This window comes from Phoenix dactylifera, chromosome 1 (genome assembly GCF_051530095.1).
Source record: "Phoenix dactylifera cultivar Ajwa chromosome 1, Ajwa_hap1_PhDact_Kaust_v1.1, whole genome shotgun sequence".
NCBI classification, from domain to species: domain Eukaryota; kingdom Viridiplantae; phylum Streptophyta; class Magnoliopsida; order Arecales; family Arecaceae; genus Phoenix; species Phoenix dactylifera.
Window position 1 is genome coordinate 21,691,703 of NC_143190.1, and position 13,391 is coordinate 21,705,093.

The 13,391-nt window shown below is 41.8% G+C and overlaps 1 protein-coding gene across 1 annotated transcript; it reads right to left on the minus strand.

Moving 5' to 3' along the window:
* Positions 1 to 219: 219 nt before the first annotated feature.
* LOC149768541 (uncharacterized) lies at positions 220 to 1,893 on the minus strand. Its single transcript, XM_089930491.1, has 3 exons — positions 1,837 to 1,893; positions 1,483 to 1,581; positions 220 to 939 (listed from the first exon to the last, which is right to left on the minus strand). The coding sequence occupies exons 1-3, from the start codon at positions 1,891 to 1,893 to the stop codon at positions 676 to 678; spliced, it is 420 nt and encodes a 139-aa protein (XP_089786617.1). The 3' UTR covers positions 220 to 675.
* Between the last annotated feature and the right edge of the window lie 11,498 nt (positions 1,894 to 13,391).

Sequence of the window (13,391 nt, forward strand, 5' to 3'; positions counted from 1 at the left end):
TAACCAGTCATTGAGTTAGTGACGAAGGTAACTTGGTCACTGATTTTGTCACAGAATTCGGTCACAAATTTGGTCACTGATCTGTCACAACCTTCAGTGACAAATTTAGTCGTCACAGACATGGTCACAAATTTTGTCACTAAATTTGTTATTAATTCCGTCACTGATCTAGTAACAAGATTACCGTCACTAATTTGTCACAACTCACTGAGCATAATCAATTTTTAGTAACCAAAACTCTGTCACTAAATTTATGGCTGCTCGTCACAATACTTGGTAAACAATTCAGTAACCAAATTTAGTCACTGATCACATTCCAATAACCTGGTACATTTGGTACATTGATTGGCTCATAATAATAATAACAATATCATTAATAGCAAAGGCATTCAACATTACGCAAAAGTTTTTTAACATGTCATTCAAAATAGGCATCAACATGTCCTAAATCCATCAAAATCAAAGTACAAAAAGTATGTCATAACAGAGATTTCATTCCTCCTAGAAATGCAAAGACCTATCATCTAAGGCAAAAGCAATTATAATGAAGCATGATCAGCAGAACCAGAATCACCATTACCCCCCGTTCTGCATGCCATGGTCCAAAGCCAATCTCTTCTCTCATCTTTTGAAGAACCTCCTCTTGCCATTTTTTCTTTTAGTGCTCAAAAATACCTAGAAGGTCTTCACGCGAGTACAGCTCTGGAGCTTGACTTGTAGAGGTAGAAGAGGATGATGATTGCCCAATAATTCCAGTGAGATCCTCCAGGGGACTAAAGCCATAGCTGAGGCGCCGGACATAAAATGGTGCCGTTCGTCAAAGGACCTGGCTCTCTTGAGGGCATCCTTGCTCAGGACAAAACCCTTGGCCAGCATGCTGCTCACCACATCCTCTGCCTTCCTCACTGCAGACTCAGTTGACGAGAGCTTCCCTTCCTTCTGCAGCACCAGAAAAAAAAGAAGATGGGAAGACAAAAACAGTGAAACCTTTTGAATTATTATAAGTAGGTTGAAATTACAAAACTGGAACTGGAAAAACAAAACAAAACAAAACAACAATTACAAGCCTGATAATCTCACTAAATGGTTCCCAATCCCTAAGACAGTAATATATAAAAGGTCGTTATCTCTGACATGTTCCTTCTTGTTGAAACATAACATGCGAGCAAGACCTATAATCCCAAAAATGAAAGACACAGGAAAAATTTTGGTCCACCAGTTCAGAACTTTTGTTTTTGAAAATTATCACCACAACCTACTGGTACAATTTTAAAGTAACACTCGAACGATGAAACGCTAATGAACGTGGCCTACACAGCTTTGTTTTTTCATTCATTCTTTTTTCAAGGAGAAAACCACCACGTATACAAAATTAAAAGCAAAAAGTCACAATATGGCTTTCATGTCATGCAGAAACCTGAGAGTCAGATGATGAAGAAATCTATTAAATATTCACAATTTTCTCTTATATTTCCCTCCCACCTGAAATCCAGGCCTCATAACAAGAACAGATCTTCCATATTTGTCAGAGTAATCAGCCCGGTAAATCTTTCCGGTAGCAGCTTCATGGGCAACATCTTCCTGGTAGTCAATAAGAAATTACATCAGGAAACAGAAAGCTACAAACAAACTTGTAATCATGTAGGCTTTACCAAAATATCAAGAATGAGTGGACTCTAAAAATTCTATGCAGTTGATAAATAGCAACTTATCTGCACTTTCTTTCAAAATAAGGGCTTTGGAGATATAAAAATTTGATGCAGAAATAATTTGATTGGTCAGTGACCAACTTGTGTTAAACTACAGTTTTTCAAGAACATAAAGAACTACCCATACCCAGCGAATGGCTTCTGGCTTGTATTTCAATCTCCATTTCACAGTCTCTTTCAGCATTTTACTTGTGTGGAGTGATCGATTAAAACCCCGTTTGATTTTGATGAGCTCAAAGCATTGGAGTATATCTTGTGATTACTAATGAATTCAATTGAGTGTTTCAGTGAAAATCCTGTCCAAGTGTCTCTAGACTTGGTTCATAGCATTTTGGATAAGTTAAGAAGTCTGCATGAACCAATGTCTGAGATACGAGTCGACTCCCGAGTTTCACGAGTCGACTCCAAGCGTATCAAGGTCACTGGCACGAGCTCGAGTCGACTCCTGATCAGTACGAGTCGACTCCGACTGAAAACAGACAGAAGGACAGAAGAGCAGTTTTTCAGGTCTGAGATTCGAGTCGACTCCAGTGGAACGCGAGTCGACTCCCAGCGGTACACAAAGAAAAAGTCAGAGAGCATTTTATGGACTCTGAGATTCGAGTCGACTCCCGCAGTACGCGAGTCGACTCCGAGACTGTGCGACCATCGACAGACAGAAGACCATGTTACTGCCTCTGAGATTCGAGTCGACTCCCAGACAGCTCGAGTCGACTCCAAGACAAGCTTCACGTCAAAAGACAGAAGACCAACTTTCGGAAACTGAGAGCCGAGTCGACTCCAAGGAAGTTCGAGTCGACTTCAAGACTGGATGAGCCAAAAGACAGAGAATCGGGAGTTCGGGCTCTGAGATTCGAGTCGACTCCCAGGACAGTCGAGTCGACTCGAGTGGACAAAATTCAAATTTGGATCCACGGACTACAGAGGATGAGCCGACTCCAAAATTGCCAGGTCAGCGCCAGAAGTTGGCGAGTCGACTCCGGGTCAAGACGAGTCGACTCCCAGTCAAGACGGCAACTTTAATTCAAACTGGGAACAGTTGCCGAGTCGACTCCGGAAAAGCTCGAGTCGACTCCTGCTACAGCCGAGTCGACTCCTGATCGCGCGAGTCGACTCCAACCCACCAACGGTCACATTGTCAGGCTGCGCAGAGTGTGCAGAACGGCCAGAAAAAGCAGAGTAACGGCTAGTTTCCGTGGGGGTTGGCTTAAATAGCCACAGAAGACTGTAGCAAGGTAGAGAACACACATTCCACTCCTAGCATTCAAGTCTTCAAGCTCTCTAAGTGCTCTTCAACGAGAAAAAGGGAAGATCTGCATTTACTGCTCCACCAACATCTTCCCAGCATTCAAAGCTTCCTCCTCCTGCTTTCAAGTCGATCACTCTTTCAAGAGGAGACCGGAGTTCCAGAAGCCACACCTCTTCCCCATCTTAAAAGCATTTGAGGGCTTCTAACTCCTTTACGATTATATTGTTTTAAATCTGCTTTTTGAGAAGCCATTTTCTGTTTTCTTCTATCTCGTGTATTTACTTGATTCAATCGGGGGATTGAATCAAGGGGATTAAGGTTGGTTGGTGAGCCGGTTTAAAACCAACGAGTGTAAGGGTTTGATTGTGAGCCCGGGAAAACAATCGGGGTTGGTTCTAGTCGGTGAGCCTGGGAAAACCGACCGAGTTCGTTGTGAGCTCGTAAAACAACAAGTTCGGTTGTGAGCTTGCAAAACAACCGGCTGTAATCCAAGGGGGTTATAGTGAAATTCCCAAGTGAGACTTGGGGAGTGGACGTAGGAGCAAGGGTTAGCTCCGAACCACTATAAAACTTTGTGTTTGTAGTGCATTGTCTCACATCTTCTTCCCCACACATTACTCACAGCACTTAGCTTTAATTAAATAACTGGCTATAGTATTTAGTTAATCATCCACAAAGTTTTAATTAGCTAAGTTAATTTAAAAACCCAATTCACCCCCCCCTCTTGGGTTGTCTATCTGGGCAACAAGTGGTATCAGAGCCAAAAACTCTTCCACTCAAGAGTTAAAAGATCAAAATGACAACCCCATTTGGATCTTCTCACATTGAGGGTCAGTCCACCCAAAGACCTCCTTTCTTCAATGGATCCGACTACTCATACTGGAAGGCTAGGATGAGAATATTCGTCCAAGCCCAAGACTATGAGATGTGGACCATTGTAGTGAATGGCCCATACATCCCATCCACATATGTAGAGGGTGTTAAGGTACCCAAACTAGAAACGGATTGGGATGAACATGACATGAGGAAGGCACAACTAAACTCTAAAGCAATGAATGTGTTTTATTGTGCCTTAGACCGTAATGAATTCAATAGAGTTTCAACTTGTAATTCTGCAAAAGAAATTTGGGACAGACTTGAAGTGACCCATGAGGGCACGAATCAAGTCAAGGAATCCAAAATAAACATCTTGGTTCATAAATATGAACTATTTAAAATGGATTCAAATGAAACAATCACAAGCATGTTCACTAGGTTTACTGATATTGTCAATGGCCTAAAAAGCCTTGGCAAGAACTATACTAACAGTGAACTTGTCAGAAAAATCCTTCGGTGTCTACCAAGGTCGTGGGAAGCCAAGGTGACGGCGATCCAAGAAGCTAAAGACTTGAACAAGCTTCAACTTGAAGAGCTCCTTGGATCCCTGATGACGCATGAGCTTACCATGAAACAACACAACGAGGAAGAGTCCTCCCATAAGAAAAAGGTAATAGCTTTAAAATCTACTTCTTCTAACAAGGACCTGTCTTGCAGCAGCAGCAGTGAAGAGGAAGAAGATGAGGAAGATGGTGGTGAGGCACTTCTTGTGCGCAAGTTCAAGAAGTTTATCAACCACAAGAAGACGTATCATCAAAGGAGAGGTCCCTCAAATTCCTACCGCAGAGACAAAGGTAAGGAAAGGAAAAATGAGGGGATTGGGTGTTACGAGTGCAAGAAGCCGGGACACATAAGAGCAGAGTGCCCCTTACTGAAGAAGGGGAGTAAGTACAAGAAGAAGAAGGCACTTGTCACGACCCTATCGGACTCCGACGCATCATCTTCATCATCGGATGAAGAACAAGAGGAGAAGGCCAATTTCTGTTTCATGGCCAACGAAAATGAGGTAATTTCCGATACGCATTTTGATTTTACATTTGATGAACTTTATGATGCGTTCAATGAATTAATGATTGAGTATAAGAATATAAATGTTAAAAACAGAGAACTAAAAGTAACTAACCAAAGTTATATTCATAAGCATGATTCATTAATTAAGGATAAAGATAATCTCACAAAGAAAATCTAGAACTTAAGACAAGCAACCAACTCCTAATTAAGAAGACTAACACCTTAACGAAAGATATTGAGAAACTAACAAAGGAATTTTCAGATCTCAAAAACCATAAACAAGTCTTAAACAAGGATCTAACTAAAGAGCTAAATGATCTAAAAACCGAAAATCAGACATTAACTAAAGAACTAAACAAATACAAATCCTTAGTTGAAAAATTCACATATAGTTCTGAAAAGTTAAACATGATACTTAATAATCAACGAGCCGTATTTAATAAAGCGGGTTTAGGGTATAAACCAAGGTATAAGCAAAAACTTCTTAGTAACTTCTTTGTTAAAGCTGGAGAAACTAAAATTAAGAAAATAACTTGCTTTTGTTGTGGAATAGTAGGACATAAAGCAAATGCATGTAATTTTAGGAAAAGTAAAACTAAAAGAAAAAATAAAAGGGTATGGGTTCCAAAAGGAACCAACTTGACTAACCATGAAGGACCCAAGAAAACTTGGGTACCTAAGATGACATGATTTGCTTGTGTAGGAGTGTCTTGCAGCCAAGGTCAACAAAAACTGCTGGTATTTGGATAGTGGCTGTTCAAGGCACATGACGGGTGATAAAGATCAATTTTTCACCCTTGAAGCTAAGAAGGGAGGTGCTGTGACTTTTGGAGACAACAACCAAGGTCACATCATTGGTATTGGTAAAGTTCAAATCACCCCTTCTATCTTTATAGATAATGTTAGATATGTTGATGGTCTTAAGCATAACTTGTTAAGCATTAGTCAATTATGTGATAAAGGATATGATGTTATGTTTAAACCATCACTATGTATTATAACAAATCCTAATGATAATAGTTTAGTTTTTAAAGGGATGAGACGTGGAAATGTATATGTGGTAGATCTAGAAGACCTTACAAAACATAACCAATGTTTAGTTGTTAATGAAACTAAAGAAAATGATGCTAGTTGGTTATGGCACCGTAAGTTAGGTCATGCAAGCATGGACACAATAACTAAACTAGTTAAAAGAGACTCCGTGATAGGTTTGCCAAAATTAAAATTTGAAAAGAACAAAATATGTGAAGCATGTCAATTTGGCAAACAATCTAGAAACTCTTTTAAATCCATAAAATGTGTCTCTACTTCTAGGCCTCTAGAATTACTACACATGGACCTATTTGGTCCAACTAGAACAACAAGCCTAGGTGGAAATAAATATGGTCTAGTTATAGTAGATGATTACTCTAGGTACACATGGGTCATGTTTCTAGCGCATAAGGATCAAGCATTTTCTATGTTTAAGAAGTTCCATAAGGAAGTAACAAATGCTAGAGAGTCCTCAGTTATAGCTATTAGAAGTGACCATGGTACCGAATTCGAAAATCAATTATTTGATGAATTTTGTAGTAAAAAGGGGATAACCCATAATTTCTCAGCACCTAGGACACCACAACAAAATGGAGTTGTGGAAAGGAAAAATAGAACCCTAGAGGAAATGGCTAGAACGATGTTATGTGAAAGTAACCTCCCTAAGTACTTTTGGGGAGAAGCCATTAATACTTCTTGCCATGTATTAAATAGAGTTCTATTAAGATCCATCATAAAGAAAACACCATATGAACTGTGGAAAAACAGAAAACCAAAGGTTAACTATTTTCATGTTTTCGGATATAGGTATTTTGTACATAATAATGGGAAAGATAATCTAGGGAAATTTGATCCAAAATCTGATGAAGGAATATTCCTAGGTTATTCTACAACTAGTAAAGCCTATAGAATCTTTAATAAAAGAACCCTAGTTATAGAAGAATCTATACATGTTGTTTTTGATGACTCTAGTGACATCTCATCTAGTAAGAAGGTTAATTTTGATGATGATATTAAAATACTTGAAGAAAAGATAGATGAGATGGGATTACAAGATGATAATCAAAAGTTGATTGAAGGAGAATCATCAAACCAAGAGCCTATAGTGGATCATGGGCTAACTAAAGCTTGGAGGTATGCTCATGGGCATCCTAAGGAACTAATTCTAGATGATCCATCCCAACCCGTTAGGACTAGAGCATCCCTTAGAAATTTGAATAACCATCAAGCTTTTGTTTCACACTTTGAGCCCAAACACATAGAAGAAGCCGAAAATGATGTAAATTGGATAAATGCAATGCAAGAAGAACTAAACCAATTTACTAGAAACAAAGTGTGGGATCTAGTAGAGAGACCTTCTGAATATCCAATTATAGGTACAAAATGGATATATAAAAATAAGCTAGATGAAAATGGAATTGTTATAAGGAATAAGGCTAGACTAGTAGCAAAGGATTATAATCAAGAAGAAGGTATAGACTTTGATGAAACCTTTGCTCCCGTAGCTAGACTTGAGGCTATTAGACTATTATTAGCATATGCATGCTCTAAGGACTTCAAGCTATATCAAATGGATGTAAAAAGTGCTTTTCTAAATGGATTTATTAATGAGGAGGTATATGTGGAACAACCTCCTGGTTTTGAAAATCATCAATACCCCAATCATGTGTATAAACTGAACAAAGCACTTTATGGACTAAAACAAGCACCTAGAGCATGGTATGAGAGACTTAGTAAATTTCTATTAGAACATGAATTCTCTAGGAGAAATGTAGATACAACATTATTTCTGAAAAAGAAAAATAAGGATATGTTATTAGTACAGATTTATGTTGATGATATCATTTTCGGTGCTACTAACAATCGCCTCTGCGAGGAATTTGCTGATTTGATGCAGAGTGAGTTTGAGATGAGTATGATGGGAGAGCTGAACTACTTCCTCGGGCTTCAAATCAAACAATCTGAAGGAGGCATCTTCATCAATCAAGCCAAATATATCAAGGAGATGCTCAAGAAGTTTGATATGGAGGGAAACAAGTCAATCAGCACCCCCATGAGCTCATCATGTAAGTTAGACCAAGATGAATCAGGTAAATCTGTAGATCAAAAACTTTATAGAGGTATGATAGGTTCTTTACTGTATCTTACTGCAAGTAGGCCTGATATTATGTTTAGTGTGTGCATGTGTGCTAGATATCAGGCTAATCCTAAAGAATCACACCTAGCTGCAGTTAAGAGAATCTTTAAATACTTAATAGGAACTAAGAACATAGGGCTGTGGTACTCTAAAGAATCTAGCCTAAACTTAATAGGGTACACAGATTCAGACTTCGCTGGATGTAAGCTTGATAGAAAAAGTACCAGCGGGTCTTGTCAATTTCTAGGAGAAAACCTAATCTCATGGTTTAGCAAGAAACAAAACTCGGTTGCATTATCCACTGCAGAAGCTGAATATGTTGCAGCCGGGAGTTGTTGTGCTCAAATCTTGTGGATTAAACAACAATTAGAAGATTATGGCATTAAACAAGATAAAATCCCCATTAATTGTGATAATACAAGTGCCATAAACCTAACTAAAAATCCAATTCAACACTCAAGAACTAAACACATTGAGATAAGACATCACTTCATAAGAGATCATATATTGAATGGTGATGTGACTCTCCAATTTGTTTGTACTGATAATCAATTAGCAGATATTTTCACAAAACCCCTAAGTGAAGAGAGGTTCAGTGTACTTAGGAGGGGATTAGGAGTGATTGACCCATCCTAGTGGGAGTTTCCACTAGATTAATTGATTTTGATGGTTAAAATGAGGTTAAAATAGAGTTTCTATTCAATGATCATCAAATCAGATCCCAACTAGGTGATTTTCCCTCATTTGGCACGGTTATAGCATGATTTTTAAGTGCGTGCCAAGGTTAGAGACGACTCGAGTAAGTTTCAGAGCCGGCTCCTAAGGGGGAGTCGACTCGCGCATTTGGGGGAGTCGACTCGCAAAGTTGGCAGCTGAGGGGGAGTCGACTCGCACATTGTCGGGAGTCGACTCGAAGTCTACAGGCGCATAAGGAGAGTCGACTCGCGCATTTTCTGGAGTCGACTCGAGGTCGAGTCGACTCGCGACTCAGGGGAGTCGACTCGCAGTCGGGATCCGACTTTTTAACCCTAGGTTTGTCGTTTCGCAAACACTTTTTCTCAAGCCGCCACTGTTCACAAAGCCCTAGAGCCGACTCCTAGGTCATCCTCGATCGTCTCCAAGCCCTTTTCCCGTCGATTCTTCGCCGGACATTGAGTTTCCGTCCGTTCCTAGGTCTTTTCAGGTCAGTCCCGAGCTTCCTCTATCGATCCTTCTTCGTTCTCTAGGTTTTCATCTCGTTTAGGTCAAGATGCCTCGCAAGGGAGTTGTTAGAAAGAGGTCCCATCCCGTGGCCGGTCCCGAGCGGCGCTCCAAGGCGCGGCACGATCCCGCGAGGCAACCTCCTCCGGATCGTTCCCCGCCTAGGGTGGTTCATGTTAGGCCGTTGGCCGGGAAGGCCGTCACCTCCGGGAGGTATGTCACTTTCGACTATCTCTCCCGGGAAGGATTCACCATATGCGATAGGCTTAGAGCCCAGGGTCTAGAGTACTTCCTCACCTTGGACCTTCCCACCTATCCTGGCCTAGTTCAAGAGTTCTACAGTACCGTCCATCGGGGAGATGGAGGTATTGAGGGCACGGTATTAGGTGTCCCATTGCGTGTCACAGAGGACCTCATTGCCCATATCCTCCACCTTCCATTAGTAGGGGTGGCTCCTGCACATCCTGAGGATAGATTTGAGGCCCTTACGATCGTCTTAGGGCATCCACCTCAGTCTCCCCTAGATGAGGTATCTGCTAGCTCACTTCCTATTGAAGTGAGAATCCTTTTGAGCATTTTGTCCAGGTCCATCTTCCCTAAGACAGGGAGATTTGATTTTGTGAATGAGAGGGACCTAGCTATTATGTCTTACATTCTTCAGGACACCCCGGTCAACTTCCCCAAGCTCATTTATAGGTATATGTGTGAGCCCCTGGATAGACCTAGGCTCTCCCTCCCATACGGAATGATATTCACTCTTCTCTTTAGGCAGTACGAAATTTCCATTCCTGAGAAGGAACCCTCTCGTGCCTTGCGATGGACTGATCGCTTGGGTACGGGGACCATGCACAGGATGGGATTTCGGAAGAGAGAAGGGATCTGGGTTAGGAAGTCCACTCTCACCGCTCAGACCACCAGACCATCATCCAGTCCTGAGCCAGATTCTGACTACCCAGAGTCCCCAGACCATCCAGACCTTCCATCCACTCCTCCTGCTCCTACCACCTCTGCCGGACCTTCCTCCTCAGCTCCACCATCTATGGAGGTCCGTATTGATCCAGAGCAACTCCGGGAGCTGCGGCAGGAGATCGTCCGAGATTTGAGGGACGAGCTGCTCCGGGAGCTCCGAGGTTCCGTGCCAGCTCCCACTCCTGCACCCACTCCATCCTCAGCATTGGTCCCATCCTTGACAGCCGTGACAGACATGACGGCTGAGGTGCGGCAGGAGATCTACAACATTAGGACCCTGGTGCAGGCCCAGTTCCACAGCATGAGCGAGGTCACGAGCACCACGAGGAGGATGCGGGATGACATCCGCCGTGACATGCACACCACCACCGAGGGGGCCGAGCGCTTGTCGAATGTGCTCATCGACAAGCTGGACGCACTTCAGACCTCGGTGACTGGGCTTCAGACGTCGGTGACTAAGCTCTCCACTACACATAGCAGAGCCACCACGTCTATTATCACGCAGCTGGGCCATGTTACAGAGGCAGTCGCCCTCCTCATGGAGCAGAGCCGATTGAGAGGAGGAGTCACATCCTCGAGAGGAGGAGCTACATCCTCCAGAGGAGGAGATGTATCCTCGAGAGGGGGAACCACATCCTCCAGAGGAGGAGATGTATCCTCGAGAGGGGGAGCCACATCCTCGAGGAGGTCATAGATGATTTTGAGTTGTGTTTTGTCTTCTTTTGTATTGTTGTTGCTTTACCTATTGTATGCTCAAATGTATTCACCTTCATATCAATACAATGAGTAGACATCTTATCTTCATTTCTGTGCCATTTGATGATTGACTGTGCCATTTGTGCCATTGATTGTGTGTGATTACCTCCTTTTTGGTATGATGACAAAAAGGGGGAGAAATGTGTAAGTATAAAATGTAAAAGGGGAGAAATATTAAAAAATATGTAAAAGAAATCAATGGAAATAAATAAAACGATAAACTCTTAAAAATACACATAAATTTGTTCTAAGTGGATTCGGTACCTCGAGGCTCATTATCTCTCTTTTGGGGCTCCTAATGGAGTAATCTCCAGAATCTATTCAAGGGATATTCGGAGATTAGCTGAATCCTACTCAAGAACAAATTGACAGATTTTCCCTCTAAAAACAAAAATTTTAGTTCAAAAATTTCAAAGCATTAAAAGGAAATTCAGAAAATCAAAACATAGTTGAATGCATATGTTGAGGGAGAGAATCTGAATTTTAATCAAGCTAAATCATTAATGTCATATAAGCCAAACAATTGATTGCAGAATATGAAGGCTTATATAATTCCAAATGAAAGGGGGAACTTTAACTCCGAAATTTAATGTTTCACTCCTTTCAAACTTGGATAAATTAAATTATCAGACATTTGAATTCATTTATGGAGTTTATTTCATTACTTACTGAGCAACTCATTTTACATATACTCAAAGTTTTGTCATCATCAAAAAGGGGGAGATTGTGGAGTGATCGATTAAAACCCCGTTTGATTTTGATGAGCTCAAAGCATTGGAGTATATCTTGTGATTACTAATGAATTCAATTGAGTGTTTCAGTGAAAATCCTGTCCAAGTGTCTCTAGACTTGGTTCATAGCATTTTGGATAAGTTAAGAAGTCTGCATGAACCAATGTCTGAGATACGAGTCGACTCCCGAGTTTCACGAGTCGACTCCAAGCGTATCAAGGTCACTGGCACGAGCTCGAGTCGACTCCTGATCAGTACGAGTCGACTCCGACTGAAAACAGACAGAAGAACAGATGAGCAGTTTTTCAGGTCTGAGATTCGAGTCGACTCCAGTGGAACGCGAGTCGACTCCCAGCGGTACACAAAGAAAAAGTCAGAGAGCGTTTTATGGACTCTGAGATTCGAGTCGACTCCCGCAGTACGCGAGTCGACTCCGAGACTGTGCGACCATCGACAGACAGAAGACCATGTTACTGCCTCTGAGATTCGAGTCGACTCCCAGACAGCTCGAGTCGACTCCAAGACAAGCTTCACGTCAAAAGGCAGAAGACCAACTTTCGAAAACTGAGAGCCGAGTCGACTCCAAGGAAGTTCGAGTCGACTCCAAGACTGGATGAGCCAAAAGACAGAGAATCGGGAGTTCGGGCTCTGAGATTCGAGTCGACTCCCAGGACAGTCGAGTCGACTCGAGTGGACAAAATTCAAATTTGGATCCACGGACTACAGAGGATGAGCCGACTCCAAAATTGCCAGGTCAGCGCCAGAAGTTGGCGAGTCGACTCCGGGTCAAGACGAGTCGACTCCCAGTCAAGACGGCAACTTTAATTCAAACTGGGAACAGTTGCCGAGTCGACTCCGGAAAAGCTCGAGTCGACTCCTGCTACAGCCGAGTCGACTCCTGATCGCGCGAGTCGACTCCAACCCACCAACGGTCACATTGTCAGAAAAGGAATTAATTAATTGGACTTGAAACAAGAATCCTACTTCGGGTAGGATTCCTAGAGTCCTAATTGGATTAGGACTGGGAATCCTAGTTGGAGTAGGACTGGAATTCCTATTTGGAATAGGATTCCTACAATCCTAATGAGATTAGGAATTTTGAATTAAAATTGGATTCCTACTTGGAGTAGGATTCCTAGAAATCCTAATTGGATTAGGACTTCGGATTCAAATAGAGTCCTAATTGGATTAGGACTAAAATTAAAATACATCCTAATTGGATTAGGATTCCTTAAGTCTAAATTAATTATTAATCTAATGAATCAACATGACTCCTAATTGGATTAGGATTGAAGAGTTCAATTGAGTCATGATTCATTCAAGTCCTAATTGGATTAGGACTAGCATAGATTGAACCCAATTTGGTTAAGCCTAATTGGATTAGGACTTAACCACATTAGGGCATCCAAATCCTTACCTAATGAGGATTAGGGCAACCATGAAGGAGGGGCACACGCCCCTCCTCCTTTCATATTGCTTGGTGCGGCAACAAGAGGGGCCGGCGCCCCTCTTGGAATTATTTCAAGGGAGCTCCTAAAAGTTAGGAGCTCCACTTGTTATTTAAAGAGGGCTTCATGGGGGCTGACCTAATAGAAGAGAAGGCTTCTTCCTTGCTGCCGTACGCCCCCCTCTTGCTCCTCCTTTGGTTCAGCCGCCATTAGCAAAGGGAAAAGAAGAGGAGGCCTCTCCCTCCTCTTGGTCTTCTTCCTTGGCTTCAACGC